We start from the raw sequence: 22,999 nt of genomic DNA on the forward strand, positions 1-22,999 counted from the left end.
CTAGGGTGAATAATTTGCCCATAGTGCAATAGATGTATATCACTGACAGCAGCATTAATGGGGCTATGCATACAGCAACATCATACATTATAGTTGTGCATTGTGGTTGCACTTTGCACAACAGTACTCAGTCATTATGTTGCCATTCTACATGGGGTTGCATAGTGCAGGTATTTTGTATCTCTGTATGTGGATATTTACTCAACACTGGGCTGATGTTGGATTGCAGCCTGTTAGTGTATCTAATGTCTTCAAATGGTGTCCATAAAGACTGACTGTAGAAGGATAGCTTAGTGTGGTAGTTTCTTTCTCTTGATGTGGTGTTATCCATTTCAGCAAAAGCAAACCATCAAGAAGAATCAACCCTACTCCAGTGAGTACCGAGCGAACCCTCTCCAAGCCAAAAATATGCTTCACTTCCACACCAGTTGACCAATCTCAGGCACTTCAGTTTCAGTCTGGAACAAGTCCTGAGGGTCTTAATATTTTTCCGGAAGTAAACTTGATGACTGTTCCTGGAAGCCTTCAGAAGGAAAGAGAGATGCTGAAGAAGGAACGGTACATTTTGAAATTTTGAAGTGATGTGCTCAGGGGAAATCTTATCATGATTCAAGAATCTTGTTTGAGCTATATCCATAGAGTAGTAGTCCTGACTGTCTAGGGATGTTTTCTTTGTTATATTCCGTAATGATATTATTCACAAGTTTGAAAACCCTATACCGAAAACATAACACATTCTTGGCATCATTTCTGAAAGTGACTTGATTATTGGTGGCCTTAATCTTGCATGTAGCTGTGTTAAGAATATAATTTGATCCATTATGCTGAAAAACCTGGACATACAGGCATACCTCACTTAACAAAGCCTCTGACAAAGAAGCTTTTTACAAAGCGTCTGCCCAACTCCACATTTTCCTTTGTCTAGCTGGAATTCTTTTTAGCAGCATTTGCATTGAGAAATCATGCCTCACCAGCTACTCCCAGCATGCTATAAAGCAGGGGTCGGCAAACTATGGCCCACGGGCTGGATCCGGCCCGCCGAGGCCTTGGGACCGGCCCCAGCCAATTGCCGTCCCTATCCCAGCAGCCCCTGGGACAATCCTGCTTTTGGGGGGGCCCTGCCCACCCCGGCCCGGTTCCCCCCCAATCCTGGGACCTTTGGCCTCTCATTCGAGCGGCGGGGCCTTTGGCGGCGGGCAAGGGGAGCCGGGGGCAAGCGGGGGGAATTGTCTATAGAAGCCTCAGAAACATGCATTTATATTAACATTTTTTAAAAATCAGCAATTTTTTTTGCGTGTCCTCCATTTAAAAAAAAAAAGTATCCTCCATTTGAAAATTTTGTCCTACATTTGTCCCGGTTTGGAGGTCCTGACTTACGGCAACCCTACGCCCCCGCCGCAGTTTCTGTGCCGCTCCGGGCACCATTTTGTGTTCTAAAATGACGGCCGGAGTCTCGTGTGAACTTTCCCGTCGCGGGGCAGGACGGGAAGGTCGCGTGAGACTTTGCCACCATTTTAGAACACAGCGATGGGCCTGTAGGAGGCCCGTTGCAGTCGCCGGAGCCCTCCAGCAGGGCTCCAGTGGCCTCAGCGGGCCTGTATTGTATATGTTCCCATTTTGTTTTTTACTTCAAAATATGATGTGTGCAGTGTATGTAGGAATTATTTTTTATTATTTATTTAAATTAAAAAAAATATTTACTTTTTGGCTTTGCCCCCCCCCCCCCCCCTCGTCTGAGGGACTGCAACCCGACCCCCGGTTCAAAAAGATTGCCTACCCCTGCTATAAAGGGTGTAGATGTGTAAGTCTGGTCACTAAAATAGAAATCCTAGAAAGTGGAGCCTGGTGAAAGGAAAAAAAATGTTCCAGGACACATTTCAGAAGAAGCCTTGTGTGGTTTGGAGAAGGTTCAGCATGTTTTTGTTTACTTATGCAAGGCTTACTTGGCTTTTTCTTTTCTTTTCATATATGCTTATCATTAGGTTTGAATAAAAAGTTGGCTCTAACATGGTGAACTGCTCTGGTGGTGGTGTGTGTGTGTGTATATAGGAAGCCATACCTATTCTTATCATACTGTTTTTGCCCCAGTATCAGTTCTTCTGATAAAAGAAGTAAAGCCCAGGAATACATCTATTTTACTAACTGAGGTATACCTGTACAGTATAATATTTTCTAAATGCAGTAGAACATTTCGTTAAAAGACATTACTTTACTTGTTAATGTGTCATTCTCCAAAGAAATTACATTCTTATTTACTTGATAAATGTTTGGTTGGTATTGTAAAGTACAGAATCCTATAATTTTGCTGTTTTTATTTTATAGCTGCTGCTTGCTTTTCTTTTTCTCTGTTCAATTCTTTGAATTACAGGTCCAAGTTGTTGCATCATACGTCTTCCCTGTCAGGGTCATCTCTGGATTCTGGCATGTCTCTCAAGCCTAATGTTGGTCTGAATGCAAATCCTCTTGCTGAAAACCAGTTAGTAACTTCTGCAGATGTCAACCAGGTTTCTTGCATGAAACAACTGGAACAGCTGGCTCAGCTTTACTCATTTTGCATTGCAGGTAAAGAAATGCCACTGAACCTTTGGAGGTCATATTGATTTGGACGGATGCTAAGAACAGTAGCTCACAGAAATATTTTTAAATGTATTTCTCTTAATTGATTATTCAACACATACCCTAAAAATTTAAAAGCCAAAGCAGAGGCACATCTTATCCTGACCTCCAAGTGATAATAAAGGTTCAGGATTCAGTGACAAGACTATTCAGATTTTGCACAAACCTTCTAAATTAGAAGGGCGATCTGATTTTTCCAGTACTAGTTAACTCCCACTCTCTGATACTTGGAAATCTCATCAGCCCTCCCTTGCTTCTTGGTGTTTTTGGATTATTTTTATCATTTCAGGCTACTATTGTCAAACATAATGACTAGAAACACACACATTTAAAATAAGCTAAGGTTCTTAATATGTTGAATGACCTGGTGAATGTTAAATTCTGCCCTTGTACAGAATTGCAAAGTAAAGTTAGGCTAGGCATTCTTTTTTCCTTTTTAGGGCCCATTCCCTTGGGGGTGATTTGTGAAGTCCTGCAGGCAAGCCATACATGGAGCTTAAGCAAAACATGGGCATGGAAAGAACCCAAAGTGTGGGACATTCTTTTTCTCAACTTCTTTTCTTTCTTACCCATTTTCTTCCCTATGCACTGGGCTTGCCAGAGGTTTAAATTTATTTTTTCTATAAGGCTGCCCAGTGGATTGTGAGTGGGTATTAGGATGAAGCAAAACCTTAATTACTTGAGGCTTATTTGTAGCTATAGATGTATGTATTGTGCTTTACTGATAAGGCTGGAATCTTTTGAGATAAAATCAGAGGTCATTTTAGAATGTTTATTTTGTTCCTTTACTTTCTTTGCAGAAAACCTGGTGCCAAATATATTTTTGGAGTTTTTCTTTGTGTTGCAGCTGCTAACAGCCAAGAGAACCTCTTCTGTTGAGGACAGGGAAAGTGACCTGGATTTCAGTGGAGAATGCAAAGGTCAGAAGTTGCATTACATATAGCTTCTTGTCTGCCAAGTATAATATAGATTATTACACATTTTAAACAAAGTGGAATGGGTTTTAAAGGTTGTCTTTCTCTTAAAATAGATTACCCTGTATTTTTCTGGTACTGTAAAGAGCTGAACTGCCCTACATTGACTGCATTTATAAAGCCTTGTCCTGGTTTAATAAAACAGGATGTCCACCAGTTTTGTACATTTACGTGATCACTTTTTGTGAGTGGAGAAACAAATCAAGAAGCTGTTATCTATATGTTCTATATAAATAAAAATGTAAATGTTCGTTTGTTCAAAATCTTAAATCTCCAAAAGTTCTTCACAGATTGCTTTGAAATTTTGACACAGCGTTCCATTTGAATACACATGTTTTATATATATATATATACACACACACACACACACACACACACACACACATATATATATACACATATACATATATACCTACTATTATATAGATGTCACACCTGTGACAGGTAAATATATATACTCACACACACACACACAGCACCATCTGTTGGATGTAACAGCAACACACGCTTAACTAAATATTCAATTGGCGTTTGCAATCTCCATCAACAAAGCTCAGGGCCAATCTTTAGAATTGTGCAGTTTACATCTAGACACGGATTGCTTCTCACCTGAACAATTATATGTTGCATGTTCTACAGTCGACAAACCAGACAATCTCTATATCTACACAGACAATGGAACAACAACATCTATTGTATACCCAAAAACAGTGTGAAATTAAATATTTCAGAAATGTGCACTTTCTCTTTTCCTCCTTTTCCATTTAACCAGACTGAGCCACAGCAACGTGTAACCGGGTACAGTGGTACCTCGGGATACGAAATACCCAGGTTACGAATTTTTCGGGATACGAAAAAATCCCATAGGGAATTATTGTTTCGGGTTACGAAAGTTTTTTCGGGTTACGAAAAAACTCCGGCGCTATTTTAAATGGAGCCGCGGCAGAGCCGCGGCTTTTTCCCCATTAGCGCCTATGGCATTTCGGCTTACGAAGGCTTTTCGGGTTACGAAAGCGGCCGCGGAACGAATTAATTTCGTAACCCGAGGCACCACTGTATAACTAGTTAAACATAATTTTTATTTGCATCTACATGGAGCATCATGATTTCCAAACAATTCAGAAGCTGGTTTCATGTCCTGGCTTGTTTGGAAGCCATTAAATACAGCTTTCCAGTTAGATGTGATAAGCTTTGGTTACCTGTCACTTTTTGTCTAATTCTGCTAAAGTGAAGGAACAAAAAAAGAAGCTGCATTTTGTCTTATTAAGCTGTAACCCAAAGATCTGATACGAGATATTAGAAACTTAGCATCTAGTAAAATCATTGTGTAAAGACCACATAATATTGATCTTAAGATTACTTCACTGGTTGCCAATCAGTTTCTGGTCCCAGTACAAGGTTTTGGTTATTACCTTTAAAGCCCTAAATAGCTTGAATCCAACTTTTCTTCGGGACTGCCTCTTTCCATATAATCCATCCTGCACACTCAGGTCCACTGGGAAGAATTTGCTGCAACCTATAAAAACTACATTGTCTGCAACTGCCCAGAGGACTTTTCGGCTACCGCTCCCAAATTATAGAATGGCCTGCTGGATGAGATCCATCATATCACCACCCTAAACAGCTTTTAACAAGGTGTTAAGACGGATCTCTTCCAGCAGGCCTTTCCCGAATAGATACCCAGCCACCAAAAGAAAGCCCAGCTCATTTACCCTGACTCTGCTGCACTTATTTGTTTGTTTAATATTGTTTTAAGTGATGTTTTAAACTATTAACTGTTTAATTGTATTTTAAGGGGGGTGAGCTAGTGGGATATGGAACGCATTTTTATTGGAATGTATATTTTAATGTTGTAAGCTGCCCCGGTTGCCTTGTGCAGAGGGGCGGGATAAAAATAAATTCTATTATTATTATTATTATTACTGATTATTTTAGATATTAGAACCTTAGTGACAGTAAATATGTTAATTAATATATTTTTTTGTCTCTGGTAAGCCTAAAGGTACAGTGTAATATATACCTGGAACATTTTTATTATGTTTAATCCTGTTGCCAGGAGTATTCAGAGTCATAGTGTTCCTTAAAAATAATTACCTGTGATATCTATAAATAGGTATACCTCAGTTAACAAAGGTATAATTTAATATAATTAACAAATTATGTGTTTTCGGGCTTTATTTCTTTAACAGAAACTTTGGTACAAGAAGTAGAAATAACATAGAAATAATAGAGTGGTTCCTACACCACAAAAAAGATTAGCAGTTCAGCATATTTTAGCAAGCCTTTTATTCAAACCTAACATTATACACATGTGAAATGAAACAGCCAAGTCAAGTAAGCCTTGCATAAGTCAACAAAAGATTTTTAATCTTGTAGAGATCACTTAAAACTTCTTACAGAATGCGTTCCAGAATGATTTTTTTTCTTTCATCAGTTTCCAATTTTCTTATGATTTCCATCTTGGTGACAAAACTTATAGATCTATGGTTTTCCAACATACCACGGTAGTTGGTGAGGCAGGTTAATTTGCTTTTTCCTTTTCTTTCTGATTTGCTCTTCACACATGCTCAGTAAGTCATTCTGGAGGCAGCTGTTTAACTTGCCTGCTGTACATATAAGCACACACAGCTGCAGTAGTAACCAGAGTAGAATCTCATTCTTTCCCAGGTTAATAGCACTGCTTACTGCAGTGATGGTGAACCTTTTAGAGGCAGAGTGCCCAAATTGCAACCCAAAACTCACTTATTTATTGCAAAGTGCCGTGTCCCTCTGGCTTTCCAGTAACAAACTCTGGCAAACTCTGTGCTGGGCCGACGGCACATGTGCCCACAGAGAGGGCTCTGAGTGCCACCTCTGGCACGTGTGCCATAGGTTCGCCATCACTGAATGCTATTGCAACTCAACACTAAAAGTCTGTCTCCTGCTCTCCTTTACCATCCTAGGCTGCAAAAAACTCCCAGGTATACAGAAGACAAGAAAGAAAGGGGAGTGTTGGCTTAGGCTGGACTCCCATAAATGGGCTTTGTAAAGTGGAGCTTCTTTGTCAGAGAGGCTTTGTTAACTGAGATATATCTATAGTACATTGCTATCAGTGAAAAATTGTATGACTCTTCATTTAAACTTGAATTTTCTGAAAAGCCTTAGTTTTAAATAAGAGATAACATTCATTTGGCACGTGTTCCTTATATCTACTTATGGCAGTTTTCTCAAATATCTTCCCTTGCTATATTGCTTATGAAAGCCCCTTGATAAATTGGCAGGACTTTTTGGGTGTTTGGTGTTCTTTAGTTACCTGAGTTGAAGGAAGCAGTAATGAAAGGAAGGATTGTGCTGTTTGTTGCTGATCAGTGGTGGATCTGCCTACATCCAGTGAGATGATTCTTACAGAGATGATTAGTTCTTTTTCTGCAGAAAATGCCCATGGCTTTCTATCCAGTTAACTTTTTCTAAAAACAACTTTTGTATTTTTACAGACGCAGTGCAAAAACAGCATTTTTGCAGTATACACAATTGTGTTTATTTTGCTGTTCAGGTCTTGGATTATCACTTTGAGTAAGTGAAATTTTGGGGGGGGGATGCTTGTAAGCGTACAGCAAATTTTGCTTTCATGAAGTGCTTGCTTGCTTGTGTTGGGTTTGTATGTTGAACATCTTACTTACAAATTGTTACTTCATCCTTAAGTTTGACAACATGGATTATGCCATTTTCTAATTGATAGCTAGTTCCAGTGGAGCAACTCTTCTAGTTACACAATTGTCTTTGACAATCAATGAAAAGAATTCTGAGATCTTGCTTTCATCTAGTTTGTGTATGGCTGGCTTTAATCAGTGGGGGATTTAAGAGTCCAAGAATGCAATGTAATTTGGTCTTTTCATTTGTTTTAGTAATGTGTTCCTCTTCCTTGTTCGTTCTGGCAGAATTGTGTCTCACCTAGAGAAAGGAACACTGAAGCTCTTGGCTGAAAATGATAGGATTGCATCCTTTTCTCCTGTCTTGCATGGAAAGCTTATGACAGCCTATGAAAACAGCACAGCTAAGGTAAAAACAAAGCATCTACTAGAAGCACTGTATAAAATTGTAATATGCTCACTGTTTGAGAAATGAAACCATTTTTCCCTTTAATATTCTTATTGTTATTTATATCCTCCTAGAAATAGGAATTGGGGTGAGGGAACTCAACATTCTTTGTGGAAAAATCTTTCTTGTAGCCTGAATGACAAATTTCATTAATTGAGAATAAATCACTCTGTCAGAAAAAAAGGCAGCACATGAAATAATGATATTGACTGACTTTTCACTGGTTATAAAAGATTGATATACTGGGAATAGATCACTACTACATGTTGTGTTGTTAAAACTGACTAGCTATTAAGGTCTTGAATATAAAGGAGAATAAACTAATAAAGCTCTGTGTTTATTTGTAAAAATAGGAAAGACTGCTTGTTAAATTAAAAGAGCATATGCTTACACTTTTGTATATTAAACAGGTTTCTCTGTTGCTACCTTCATGCGTACAGTCAGTTTCCTTCCAGCCAGAAACTGACAATCGGTCTAACTTTTGCACTGATAAAGCATTTCACATATTTAAGAAGCAAAGGTCAGTACTGCTTTCCATCGTGGGATATGAAAATGTGTGATTCATAACTTGCTTAAACATGTAGCAGATAATGGAAGTAGTACTGTACTATGTTATCCAAACTCGTAGTCCTCATTTGGATAGATATTATTGGTTTTGGAAACCATGGTTTAATGAAGCTGGAAACCAAGCAGTCAAGAATGAGCATCCAATTTGTGATATTCATTCTTGTTCATTGTCTTTCTACAGAACAAGAGCAGGAATCACATGCCCTTATAGATGTTGGTGGACTGCTTCTCCAGTCTTTCCCCTTCAATTGCTATGCAGGCCTGGGCTGCTAGGACCTGTAGTCAAAAAACATCTGGAGGGTCACATGATTTCCATTCATGCTGTAGTGGATTTCCATGCATGCTATAGTGTGTTTTGGAAGAAAGAATTGGCAGCAATTTGAACAGGAGAATTATATTGTTTTTTGATCATGCTTTACCAAAGCTTTTATCCAAGTTTTCTTTTTAAAATTCTGATGATGCTATTGTAGCTCAGTTATTTACCTTGTGAACATTTTATGATTGCATTCTATTCACTTGATTGGTCTTTAGGCTTGTGCACCTTATAACCAATATCTGTGAGAAATTGAAAAAAGTAATCAAAATTCTGTCACAGTCATAGAGCCTGTAACAAAGCAGAATACCATGGCACAGTTTATGTAATTGGTTGAATCATCCAAGTACTATGATTTTGAATTTGAAGCTAAATTGTATGTCCTGTTCAACAGAGATATTTTCTATGAGTTGTTGCGAGAATGGGAAGATAACTATGAAAAACCAGGCTGGGATTTTGAGAAGCGTCTGGGAGAAAGAATCAGGTAAGAATTAGTGATGACCACAGTTCAACAAGAATTTGTAGAGTACTGTTTAGCTAATAGAAAGTACTGCCTCATCTTTATTACTGTTTCCCAGTGTGATCCACTAAGCAGCTACTTACTGTGGTCCTTATCACACAGAGGGTTTTGCAGCTCTGATCCAAAGCCACTGCGGGTCCAACAATGTGAATTCACGTTAAAACGTGATGTATTATCTCACGTGACTGCTTTCTATGGCGGGTCGTTCCGAGGCGGCTCCACAGTCAATCCAAAGTGACTCCTGGTTTTTATGAATTCAGTAACAAGCGAATTCACAAAAATTGTTTCCAAGCTCAGTTCGATTTCAGTCCGAATTGGTTTGGTGTGGAATGTAACTTTGCTTCCGTCCTGGTACACCCCCCCCCCCCCAAACCTCTAAGGGCATTTCCCATGATGCTATGCTGCAATTTTGCTCCATTTGCTTCCGGTACTCCTTCAAGAATGGAGGCTGCATAATATTTCTTTAATAATAATAATAAGGGAGAACAAGGCACTGCATAATTAATTAATTAATTAATTATTAGTTTGCTGAGGCACCAGAATTCTTTTTCTGTCTACATCTAGTTCCAATGTAATTGTAAGCAGGTGTCAGCTTACATTGTTCATGTGTACCATTGATCCTTTGACATGTGATGAGTAATAGTCAAACAGAGATTTTGTTATTGAACCTAGGTGCCTTTTAGCTTGAATATTGGATGCCAGCTGGAGGGGGAAAACTTTTGTATTTATTAATTTCATTTAAAAGCTGTCTTTCTCGTGGAAAGGGATCCAAGGTAGCTTTTCTTTAAATAAAAGGAATTCATATAGCATCTCTTAGCTTTCCAAGCATTCTGGAGACCATTGTGAAGGTGATCCTGTAATGCTGGAGGTACAACTGTGCCCTTGCACTGTGGCACTGTGGGTGAATGGAGAAATGGCTTTCAAAGGGATATTGGTTACCTTGCTACGCAAGTTTCTAAATCAGGTTGGGAAAGTGCATCCCACAAGCTATATGTGATCTGCAAACACCACTTTTGCCGTCCCTGGGACCCCTCTACCCACCCATTATTTTTTGTTAAATGCTTCTGATTTGAGGCAGATTTTGCCTGAAAACTGCATCAGAAGTGTCCCATTTGCCTTTAACAAAAAGCACTTACTGAGTGCTGTTGGAAGATGGGTGGGGAGAAATTGGCCCTTTCAGATTATCCAGATTATCCACCACTGGTCTAAATAGTGCAAGTGTTAGTGCAGGTTAGGCTGGTATAATATTCCAAGAGGACTCTGGCCATAAATTCATAGAAGAAATAATATAAGTATTTTTGCATAAATTTGAATGCCCTTTTCAGGTCACATAGAACTAAAATAGTAAAAACAGAAGTTTTCTTAGTTTTAAAGTGGGTAAGTCACTATTTTTGTAAATAGCAACAACCTGGATGTTAATGCTAACTCCTGACTTTATCTTGTTTTATTTATAGTATTTCCCTCTTGTTTTTCAGGGTTATGATGGCTCATCTTTCTGCAGCTTGTAACTATAGCCACTTTGCCAGGCTGTTCCTGAAGCAACTTCTTCAGGTAGAGAATTTCCCTTAAGCAAAATAGTATGAATCCAGAGATACATGATGGTGAACTATATCTGTAATTCATATCTGATAATATGCATAATTAATTTGTAATTTAGTTTTTACAGTTTGCATTTTGCAAACAAAGGAAACATCTTTAATGGCAATTTGTAGAAATTATGTCCATTTAATAGTCATGGTTTCTATTGTAGATACAGGGGTGTTTTCCCCTGTTTTATATTACATCACAGACTGTTACACAGTGGTACAAATGTGCTAATTTTGGCTTTTTCACAAAAACAAATAAGATGACCACATTCTCTGTGAGGCTGAAGACACAGTTCATAACACATGGATTAATCCCTCCTGCCAACCAGTTCAGGCAGGTCATATTTGAGGTGTATGTAGGTATGAGGCAGTTGGTTGTCTGTTTTTTTAATTTGTCTGTTTTTTCCTTAATACATTAAATCTTGTTCTTTTAGACTAATTTAGTCCTACTTTTTATAGTCCCCTTATCTCTTTTTAGTAATATTTGAAAGATTCTAATAAGCTTGGAATTAACTTGTGTATTATTCGAGGCTGAGGAGTAGCAGTGATTTTTGGGGTTAGTCCTTGTCCTACTCCAGAGTAAGATTTTTTCTTAATGTTACTCCTATTCATGTAAAAACCTCTTACTCCTTAATCCTACTGGGGAAAAGCCCTGGTTGCTTTACAAGGCTGGTGTGTGTGTGTATGTAAGCGTAAGTGTCTCTCTTTGCTTCCTCGTCCCTTCCCCAGTGCAATATAATAACAATCATATTTGGTGTTTGAATGTACAATGTAATAACAGGATTAAGGAGCAACAAATACATTTTGTTACTCCTTATTCCTACTCCTACTCCTGTAAAAACCTTGTACTCCTTATTCCTACTCCCCAGCCCTGGTATTATTAGACCTTTGTCATGGAGTACTCTTCTACAACACAGGTTGAGTATCCCTTATCTAAAATGGTAAGGACCAGAAGTGTTTTATATTTCAGATTTTTTTAGTTTGTTTTTAGAATTGGATCTTTCTAGGGGAATTTTTAATTAGCTCAATTAATTGCTGGGTTATGATATAAGCAACCCTTTTGGAATCATTTCCCACTTGTATACCGAGAGAAAAGAGACCAAAGGAATTAAGCAGAGGCAAAATTCTCTAAATGAAGTATTTCTTTTATTAAGGGGGGAAATCACATCACAATTCATGTTCACTCACACAATCATACAAGGACTAAGAAAATCAGGAGTTAATTTTGGAATAATTGGAGGCTGAACTAACAGCGATAGTTGCACAAGAACCAGTCAATTCACAGTGACAGAGTGTCCCTGTGCCTTCCGACTAGCTTGTTAACAAAGGATTTTGGAGTTCTTTTATAGGCCAAAACTAGCTTGAAGGCAAAGGTGATTGGAAATCAAATCTACATTGTATAGTCGGCCCTTCTTACACACTGATTTTTTATACACGGATTTGAGCATACACGGTTTGAAAATGTTCCAAAAAATTATAAATTTCAAATATCAAACCTTGATTTTCCATTTTTTATAAGGGACACCATTTTGCTATGTCATTACATTTAATGGGACTTGTTATGCACAGGGGATCTTGGAACCAAATCCCAGTGTATAACAAGGGTCCACTGTAAAGGATCGCTTGGTCTGGCAATGTCTGGGGTGAGAATGAAGTTGTAAATCAGCCTTATCAGCTTGTCCAGCAGAACATCCTGCCTAAATCACCTATCATCCTGACTTTGGGGGTGTCAGAGTTTCTCACTTGCAACTCCCAAACTCTTTGATGTGCTTATGGGATAGTGTGGACATGCTCACTCGCCTCAGAGATCATGGCTGCCCATAGTGCAAAATCCATTTGGGGCCATTAGGAAGGACGTATGCACACCAAAATTAAGAAGATTTTGGCACTGGTAACATAATAGTTGCATAATAATAATAATAATAATAATAATAATAATAATAATAATAATAAATTTTATTTATATACTGCCTTTCCAACAGATCAAAGTGGTTTACAAAAATGCATAAACAATTACATTAACAATTACATAACACATAAACAACTATAAATTCACCCCCTTGCCTTAACTAAAAACAGTTACATTAATCAAAATACAGTTAACATCAAAAAACAGTTCAATTAATTGCATTCAAATATATAAAAATATACCTTCCCCTACTAGCCAAATGGACTGGCCCTTGCCCTTGTTCCTCCTGAAGCGGCTCCCCCAAAGAGGTGACTTCCTGCTGCTGGTGGGCCCGCCGCATCAGGCACCCAGCCTTTATCCCCTTCCCAAGAGGAACAGGTGTTCCTGGCTGGGTACCTGGGGCCTGGTCCTGGTCCTGGCAGGAAGCAGTCTGAGGCCAGCAGTCCACCAGGTGAGATGGAGCATGCAGGTAGCAAGCAGCAGATAACAAGCAGCAAGTCCACACAGCAGTAGGAGGTAGTACACATCTCTTTCTTGGGGTGGGGTGTTGTTCTCTTCTTTTCCCCCACTTTGTGCTGGCTCCCCTCAATCCCAGCAGATGGGACCTGGGCCTATACACAAAATCCATTTATTTTTGATATACTCCTTATAAACATAGCCTGAAGGTAACTTTATACACAAAAGTTTTTTAATAATTTTGTGCATGAAACAAAGTTTGTGCACAATGAACCATCAGAAATCAAAAGTGTCACTATTACAGCCTCTCATGTGGACAATTTTGGAGTATTTCAGATTTCGGAATTCCAAAAAAGGCTACTCAACCTGTAGTTTATATGCTAAGTAATGTACTTTAGAAATCCATGAAACCACCAAAGCTGAGTGCCATTATCTTTGAATTCATGTTGATGCATATTTTTGGAATCAACTTGAGATCTTATAATCTGAGTTTCCAAATGGCAAAATAATATATTAGCACCTTGGTAATAAAAGAACAGTAGACATAGCACACAGAGTCTTACCTTTGTTAAGTGAACTGTAAACTAAAAGGTCACTGAGATAAGAAAACTTGAGTAGAATGGTAGATTTTTATGATGCTGCAAGGAGGAAAAAAACTTTAATGGTTTTCTTAACTTCCTTTCAAAAGATATGTAAAGGTCCAGTTGGTGGTGGCACAAGTTGGGGAGACACTCCAGATCAAGATGTCCTTAACATGTTGGGACCAGATAATCTGAGCCGGTTGAAGAGGTTGCAAGAGAGGTTTCTTGTTCCTCACAACATCAGTGGGCCTTGCCCACCTCCTTCCTTCTCTGGATGCCAGCAGTTCTTCAGAGACTTCATCCTCAGTGCAGGAAGGTTAGCAGATTCTAACTGCCTCTGTCTGGGCAGTGTTTGAGTGAGTGTGGTGATTGTTGTCAAAGATGTTTGCCATAGTTTATTTGATTTGATCCTTATACTGTATAGTATATCAAGAATATGGTGGAAAGTGACTTGGATGCAGCCCTGAAAAAAGGTGTGTTCCACTGTTTACAGATGTTTTGTAATATGTTTATTGCCTTAACAGAATGTCTTCCTAAGGACTACTGGTATGTCCTTTTTCCAAATCCTACAAAGGAAGGTGATATTGCACTACAGAGATTAAAGGAAAGTTGGACTCAGCATTAGAGGCACAACAAGTTGGCTTAATATAAAATGTCTTCTTTGATGTAAAGAGGCATCTAGCAGTAGATTATATTTCCCCGTTATTTAGAATTAGGAGACCTCAGTATTAGAGTCATTCTGATCACTTCCTCCAGAAGAGTTCTTCCCTGGCATTCACACAGGAGAGTCCTTTTTCTCTCTTTGTCATTTTTAGCCTTTGTTGTTATTCCTTGATTCTAATGTAATGGCTGTGAAGTTTGGAAATTCCTAGAAAAAAATTATCTGCCCACAGACTTTTTTACCTAAATACAGAAACATGATATAGAGATTATTGTGTCGATTTTGTGCTTGCTATAATAGAGAAATGGTAATACTTGACACTATTAATTAAGGACATATTTCTAGTTTTCCCCACAAGTATTACTCTAGAACATATTTCAGACATCTGGTGTAATTTTTACCTCCTGCTGAGTAGTGCGCCAATTCATGAACATCTGTCTTCAACAACATAAGTTGCAAGAACATTATTACTTAAAAGTTTTGTTTTTGTGTGGGGGGTACACTATGTCTCAAAGATATCAAGTGAAATGATGTACTCTACAGATTTATTGCTTGAAATAGCAGACTGAAGAAGCTGCCATTGATTATATTTGTGAGCTAGCAATCAGCATTCTATTGTAAGCTGCACTTTTTGTGTTTTGTTTCTTTCTTTACTTGCAGTGTGAATACACTAGGAAGAATGTGTTCCAATGAGTTTAATAAAACTGCATGGGCTGTGTTAAAGTGCTTTAATGTCAGTTGTCGTACCTTAATCTTAATTGTCGGAGCTGCTGTTTTTTTAAAAATGAATTATGAATCTAGAATGTGCCACGGGACAGAGTATGATTCTTTACACAACAATATGGAAGTTATCCCCCATCCTTCAAATTCCCAAGGCAGCTTACTTTCTAATAAAAATACATACTGTAACATGGCAATCAGAAGGTAGCAGGATCAGAAATGTAAAAAGCAGGACAGGAGCATTACAAAGAGAAAACAATTTAGACTAACTATTTGGGAATGGTTTTTTTTAATAAAAATGTTTTCTTGGTACTCAGATGATGTGATCGTAGGTGCCTGGTGAGCCTGTCTGGGGAGAGCAGTCTGCAGAGTTTTCAACAGTACTGACATGGGGTACATGTTACCCAGTTTTTAAACATGTTGTTCCACTACATTAACCACTTCTTGATGCAGCTGTAGTTAGTTAAGTGCTTGCACTCTTTTTTGAACTTCTTATGAAGGCCTTATTCTTGAATTGTTTTCCTTTCTCTTCTTTTTGTGCGTGTGTGTGTGTGCAGCTACCAATTCAATCAGCATTTGATGGACAGTCTGTGCCTGCAGATACTTGAACTGGATGGTCTTGCTTTGGTGGAACATGAACCTAGTGATAGAGAAGCAATGGGCGAGCAGGTACTTTCCATTTTTCAGAAACAACAGTTCTCCAGTAACATGTTCACATAGCCAGATCTGTTACAGAATCTGTTATATTTGTTATGATGAAATTGTGTGAGGTGAATGAAAAGATTTGGAAATTTTTGTTTTGTTTTAATCTTCACCTCCTTTTTTTTCAAATCTCAAAGAAATTTTATAGGGAGACACAAGCATGAAACTACTGAATTACAGCTTATTAAGAAGTCCAGTTTATCACTCACAGCCTAATTGAGATAAAGGATTTTATCCCTCTACATGTATTTGTTAGCTTACCAATACCAGGATATTTGTACTCTGGTTTCTTTTTAGATCTTTGCCTCATTGAAACACCGAACCAATTCTTTTGTAAGAGATCCATCAAGAGTCCAAATTTTGTCTCAAGAAAACCCAGTTTATCTAGTGAAATAAACTTTGCAAAGCAAAGTTTGTTTTATTGTATGTCATATTTTACTTTGACTTTATGATGTGTGGAGGGTTTTTGGAAGTCAATTTTCTTCTTTTAGTTGGAAACTGTAGGCATCTCAAAAGATATTTTAGTAATATTTCAATTTAATGATGTTTTAATAATGTTTATATTAGCCACTTTGGGGCCCTATTTGGGGAGAAAAGTGTCATAGAGGTGAAATAAATAAAGTTTAATTGAGCATGTTGTGATTCATACTTTTTTACAGAAGAGTCTCAGAAAAACTTTCCCTCTTCTAGCAGAAATGGCCCATATTCATGTTTGTGGCACATTTTGTCTAAGGATATTGTCACACTACATTTTTATAGTGATGTATTCTACTTTACCTGCCATGGCAACATCCTGTGGAATCCTGAGATTTGCAGTTTAAGGAAAGGTATTTAGGATTCTCACTCAGAAAGCTCTCGGACCTCACTGAACTCAAACCCCAGAAATCCACAGGATATTGCCATGGCAGTTAAAGTAAATATAGTGCTATAACAGTGATAAGGACACTAAATACACTCTTACTGGGAAAACTAAATTGAAGTAACCAGAAGTTGTTAGATACTGTTTTCATGACCATAAATGCTTAGAAGCTCTGCTGAAGGAGAAGCTAGATTTATGCAAGCTGTAATACATATCTGATGGGATGAACTGAATGCTTGTCGGAATCTGGCAGATCCTGCCATATGCTGTGTTTTGTTGTTTTATTATTTTGATAGTTGTGGTGTTGGTTCAAAGAATCAGTGCTGGCTCAGAGAGAAAAATGCCTGGCTAACTAACGAATGCACAATGTGTGGAGGAAGATTTTCCAAGAGCAATCTCATGGGAAAAGAAAGAGACAAAAATGAATGTTTATGAGGGGGTTGGACAAGCAAGGCTGAGTGTAGAGATATTTTGAGTTGCCATATAAATGAATCAAGGTAAACCATGCAAAAATATAGTGTGGGGATATTCCTTACTTTGTGTTTGTGTGTTTGTGGATGATAGTAGTTCTGTCTGCAGGTGTCTTACTGTTAACTTCTCCAGTTGCTGAAATAAAGTTTTCCTTTTGAATACAGAAGACTGGTTTAATGAACTGTTGGGGGGTGGGCAGTTCTGACAGTGCTCTCCTGCAAACATTTTTGTCACAGAAAGTGAACTTCCAACAGGTCCTAAATATTACCCAACTTACAGTTCTGGCTGGGATTCAGCTTGCTGATTGGCTCTTGCTTAGATGTTCCATCCACCACTCTGATTGTCTTGTGATATAGCAGTGTTGGTTTGTTAGTAAAATCAGATTTGATAGCATCACTTGGTTCCTAAGAGAAAGAAAGCAGATTTGCAGGGATGGAGGGGATGGTACACAACAGTAACTATCTGAGCTGCAAACTGGCTTAAGACAATTGCTACTGTTTTCTGAATACAACTGCTTAAGTGTTACTGGGCATGCTGAATTTTAATGTAGGGACTGTGGCTGCTATGTCTAAATGAATATTGGTCTTGAGAGTGTTGACAGCAAACTCCCCACCTTTTGAAGATCTACTAACAATGAAATAAATAGGGTGTTGAGAGAAGGGGAAATCACTTATAGGCCCTAGTCAGATCTCCACTTAAACTTTTGTATCTGTAACTGTATAAAGGTTTAGGCGACTTTAGAGGAAAGAATGGCTGTGGGTCATTGCCTTGCACAATCCATCATTCTCCAACTCTGCATTACACATGTTCTTTGCCACAATTGCCACCCCACGTCAGTGCCCATAGTGGTTAGAGTTGATGGGAGTTGCAGGCTAAATATCTGGTGGCTATCCACATGGGGAATGCTGACGTATTCTATTGTAGCATAGGGCTGAAAGACTGAGAGTTCAGGTTCTGAATTTTGTCTTTAGCCATGACCTCATTAGATGAGTTTAGCAAGCCACTCTAAATCAGCCTTAATGCCTCCTTGTTCTGGCATTTGTATATCTAGCTGGATAGTCAGCTTACATCAAACCACATTGAGGTAAATGAAATCTATACTCTATTTTGGAACTGAAGTAACAACAACTAAAAAGGGAGATAAGGAATGGTGAGATGAGGTTAAAAAAAAAGGGATATGGTAAGACATGGCCAAGGACCTTCAGGAACAACAGATTTGAGGAGAACCTATCCGGAGAGAGATCTCAGGACAACCTGTCATATGCAACACACAGAGTCAGGCCTGATCAGTTGTTGATAGATTTGTATACAATATAATTTACATATTCTGTTGTAGCAGAAATGCCCTGTTGGGGAAGATTATAAATAGAAAATAGAAAATATGTATGCTTTGAACCTTTGGAGACACTATAAGAACACTTTTAATTGCCATCCTAATGTGTAACTGTAATGTGTGCTTGGTGTATTTTCCATTTTAGGATGAAAAGAAGCACTTTGCTTCTATCCTTATGAGCCTCAGACTGCTGGCAAAGTTTTTTGGATTCCTTGTCTTCCTGCCTTATCGCACATCAGAGCCAGTGACTGGAGATCAGCTAGAATCTGCAGTGGTGTTAAGAAACCAAGTATGTAACTTGCCATCTCTACCTGACACACATAAACACACTTGCACACAAATCTGTATGTGTCATTGGAGAGCTGTTTCCGTTAAAATGTGTGTTCCAGTTAATTTCCTTCTGATTTTTCCGTGTGGGTGTGTGTGTGCACGCGTGTGCGTGATGCTCCTGCTGTACACTGAGGCTAAATTCTAACATTCAGTAACTTAGGTGATTTGGGCCTAAACAGACAGGCCAAAAGCACGGCTTTGAGACTGATCTGGGGGTGTGGCATTCAGATAACACACGTCTCCAGATCAGGCTGAAGCTGTGCCTCAAAAGGCTCCACAAAAGAGCACAACAAAAGCGCTCCTTGTTAGCGGTCCATTGTGGGCTGCAGCAACGGCCGGCCTTTGGACTGTGGTGTATGGTCACCGCAGTCCTACACTACTTGATGCGCTTGGAGAAAGACTTGGTTTTCATGTGTAAGCCTTACTTGTTTTTGTTAGATTTGTATCTTGCTTTTACACCAATTTTATTTATTTATTTAATTTCTATGCTGCCTTTCTCCCAAAAAGGGACCAAAAGGCAGCTCACAATATAAAAAAAACCCAAGGAAACTTTTTCTCACCAAACCTTTGAGGTGGATTGGGCTACGAAATAGTGACTATTCCAGAGTCACCCAGTGAGGTTCAAGTTGAGGTTTGAATCTGTCTCTCCTGTCCTAGTCCAGAATAAATCACTGCACCAGACTAACTTCTGAGAGGGTGCCATCCTATGTTAAGAACTTAATTGGTTGGCCCTGAGTCCACTCTATTAGCATTAGTCTCCATGTCATATTATTATTTACTATATTTATAGCTAAGCATGAATTTCAATTTGTGTTGTCCACTTTTGAGCCCAGAATTCTTACTAAATATTAGTGTATAGGCTGGGAGTAGAAACCTGAGCTAGTGTTTAGATGAATGGCTTTAAACTGCTGAGCTTGAATGGACTTGTTTTACAGATAATACACAAATATTTGTTTTCTTTTAATGTGCTTCTGTGGCATATTTCCATATTACAGTGGCCCTTAGTATCTGCTGTGGTTTGGGTCCAGGACCCCACATGGATATCAAAATCCATGGATGCTCAGGTCCCATTAAATACAGTGGTATAGTAAAATGATGTCCCTTATGTAAAATAGCAAAATCAAGGTTTGCTTTTTGGAATTTATTTTTTGTTTGGAATATTTCCAAGCTGTGGACGATTGAACCTGTGGATAAAAAAATCTGTGGATATGGAGGGCTGACTATATGTTCAGTTTAGTGTGGATTAAGTGTTTACTTTTTTGAAGCCAGGAACTGAATTGATAATCTTACATTAATGTTAGCTGAAAATATCTTTTTCTTATAAGCCAAAACTTGATGTCTGTAGTTTTTTAAAAAACATAAATTTGTGGAAGGGTGTACTGAATGCTGAATATCATGCCCTAAATGTTCTCACACTTCTTTATATGATTTTGCCTTTCACTCCCCTTTAGTTAAGGGTAAGGGCGGTTTTGTTTGTTGGTAGCAAAGAAGAAGACAGTGAATAAGTGAATGAATGTGCCTCCTTCCATTTCCTGTTCTTTGGCAGCTCATAGTCAAGATGGTAGCATTGTAATGTATGTCCATTACATTAAGTTGTGTCCTGAGAAGAAGAAAGAGTACCTTTTGAATTGTAGCTCCCAGAATCCCTGTCAACATAAGCTGGCTGCAAGATTCAGTGGACTGTCACTCTCTAAAAGTAACATTTCCAAGTTCTGAAACTAGTTCCAGAAAGAAATTGTTTGTTGGTATTGCATGGTGATGCAAGTATATTGATGTTCGTCAATGAATGAAAAATCCAAAAAGTTGGTCCATTTATATAATTACACAGTTAAGGTGAAGAAGTAAGCTCTTGGGTTGTAATTTTCCTAATATTGATTTCTTTTAAGACACATCCTGTGCTGGATATATTGAAGCTGCTCAGCCAATCCATTCAGAAAAGGTGCACAGTCCTGACCATACCCTGGGTTGTTGAGTTCCTTTCCCTTATGGATTACATTGCTCCATTTCTTGACTACTACGGGAAGATATTTGCTCTCCTCTTGAAACTGTACAGGTAAGTGGAGATATATTGTTTCTTGTTTGATATCTGCAGCAAGGAGTTGAATTCTTGAGTCTATTGTTAAACTTTTGTAGTTAATTTCCAAGTTTGTGAAATAGCTGTAAACTTTTTGTTACTGATTACACTGGGTGAGCAGTCTTTTCTCTGTCAAGGACCGTCTTTCCTCATAGCTAACCTATGGTCATGATCCTCAAAACAAACAGTAATGGACAGCAAGTCCCTGTTGTCTTGTAAAGTGAGCTGTAGAGTTTTTAAATGTAAGCGAAAGAATTTATTTTTAAAAACCTACAGGGAGATAGAAATAAAGATGCTTTGATTGCACTGATGTTGTTGTTGTTTTTAAAATTCTACCCTGTCCTATATCAGAGCTCTCAGGGCTGTATGTAAGTGAAGTTAATGTAAGTTACTATAGTTTAAAACAACAAATATAATTTAAATAATGTAAAACATTAAATATAATTAACAAATTAAAACAGATTAAAATAATTGAAAAACATCAGTGAGGTACAAAGACTTTGATGAATAGTCAGATTTTTTTATTTGCTCCAGTGTTGGGAAAGACACTCTACCACTTGGGTGCCACAACTGAGAAAGTTCTTTCCCGTGTCCTCATACAAGTGTATTGACCTTACTGGTATGCAGAGGAGCCCAACAGCAGACCTCAATCCTTGGGCAGACATATACAGGGGAGGGAGTCCCTCAAGTACCAAGGGCCCAAACCTCTGTTTCCTCTGTTCTCTTCCAGATGTATGCTACTTTCTGAAGATAAAGAGATGTGTTTCCTGAATAAACTACTGATCCTTGCAGTCTTGGGATGGCTTTTTCAAGTACGGTCTATTTTCAACACTTGTTTAGAAAATAAGATGCACTCGAATTTTTTCATATCAAAATAAATGTTTATATAGTAATTTTCTATCTTCCAGGAATTCCATGCATTTCAGTGTTCATCCATTCCATTAACAGGCTGTATGTTTGTTTTTTGCTATCCTGCTGGTGGAATTAATTGTTCACAATTTTTGTTCCAGGTGCCTACTGTTCCAGAGAACTTGTTCTTTTCTGGTGAAGTGAAAACTGAAGAATTGATAACAGAATCTGGAACAAAAATTCAAGCTCTGGTAAACTTGTACAGATGAGCACATGAGCTTTTGCATGTGAGCATATGTCATCTTGTTAGTTACCTGAGGTATATCTAGCCTAAGAATGACCTGCAAATGAAATGCAGTCTGCAGGTTTCTGTACACTAACCAGACTTGTGAAAGGAGTAAAAATCTATTCACCTTTCCCCTCCTCCCATAGGATTCTGTGCCTTTGGTGGATCAGCAGTTGCTTTATACCTGTTGCCCTTACCTTGGTGAGTCATTTATCAAAGTACATGCTATGTCACAATCGTGCTTATAGGGGAAACTGAATACCCTCCTTTATTGAACATTTAAGAAGAATCAGAGGAAAGGCTGAATAACCTGAACAAAAATAATGACTCCCTGTCATTAACAAGGAGGATATGTATGTTTAAATATATGGATGGGAGTCGGTTTATTAATTAGTATTGGTTGATTTGACCTTATTAGCACTGACACTGACCTCAGCTGATTTCCTAATGTGTTTATGCTTATGATGGTAATTAAAATACCCTGATGTTGTGACTTAATGCATATTTACATGCTATGATTGCAAGGCATAGATTTTTCTTGCAAGCCATTTTGGAACTAAGGTGTTAAATATATTATATGTACAGGGTTTGGTACGTACATAAAGTTCTAATTACAGTCATAATAGGAGCCTAACGATGGAAAGTGGACAGAAGTAATGAGCTTTCATTAGTCTTCTTTGACTCTGTTAGTAGCTGTGAATCTTTATGCCTCTAATAGCTATCCTGATTCTTAATTGTAGGAGGCTTTTAATGAAATCTCTAAGAATTTCTGCCCTTTTTTTTTAGTTTTTGAAGAAGAGAGAAAAATAGTGTCCCTTAGTATTAACTTGGTTTTCTTAGCAGCTTTTGATAACATATGTGATCATATTCCTCTGGTTATCTTTTCTAGATTCAGGGCACCTATACTGAATTGGTTCCATTCCTTTCTGGAAGTTATATTCCAGGTGATGCTGGGAAGTTACTGATTCTTCCATAGAACTGTTCTGTGGCATTACTCAGGACTCAGCTTTGCTCCCTCTGCTTTTGTAACAATCACATAAAACATTTGATTTGAGGTCATCTGAGAGTAATTTGGTGCCATCAGTATTTCAGTGAAGTCCAGAGTTCTCCTATAA

General features: G+C 38.2%; 1 protein-coding gene across 1 annotated transcript in view; it reads left to right on the plus strand.

Annotated features, from left to right (window-relative positions):
* The first annotated feature begins 420 nt into the window (after window positions 1-420).
* The window catches only part of CDAN1 (codanin 1), a 38,196-nt gene continuing 15,617 nt past the window's right edge, over window positions 421-22,999 (plus strand). Inside the window, exons 1-15 of the mRNA XM_042456251.1 lie at window positions 421-553; window positions 2,369-2,562; window positions 3,417-3,536; window positions 7,064-7,142; window positions 7,508-7,628; window positions 8,078-8,187; window positions 8,942-9,031; window positions 10,543-10,618; window positions 13,707-13,915; window positions 15,538-15,649; window positions 18,491-18,634; window positions 20,562-20,728; window positions 21,480-21,561; window positions 21,760-21,849; window positions 22,031-22,085. Of these exons, the coding sequence (XP_042312185.1) occupies window positions 2,424-2,562; window positions 3,417-3,536; window positions 7,064-7,142; window positions 7,508-7,628; window positions 8,078-8,187; window positions 8,942-9,031; window positions 10,543-10,618; window positions 13,707-13,915; window positions 15,538-15,649; window positions 18,491-18,634; window positions 20,562-20,728; window positions 21,480-21,561; window positions 21,760-21,849; window positions 22,031-22,085 (1,594 nt within the window). The 5' untranslated portion in view covers window positions 421-553; window positions 2,369-2,423. The remainder of the gene's footprint in view (window positions 554-2,368; window positions 2,563-3,416; window positions 3,537-7,063; window positions 7,143-7,507; window positions 7,629-8,077; window positions 8,188-8,941; window positions 9,032-10,542; window positions 10,619-13,706; window positions 13,916-15,537; window positions 15,650-18,490; window positions 18,635-20,561; window positions 20,729-21,479; window positions 21,562-21,759; window positions 21,850-22,030; window positions 22,086-22,999) is intronic.

This window comes from Sceloporus undulatus, chromosome 1 (assembly GCF_019175285.1).
Source record: "Sceloporus undulatus isolate JIND9_A2432 ecotype Alabama chromosome 1, SceUnd_v1.1, whole genome shotgun sequence".
In the NCBI taxonomy this organism is placed as follows: Eukaryota; Metazoa; Chordata; class Lepidosauria; order Squamata; family Phrynosomatidae; genus Sceloporus; species Sceloporus undulatus.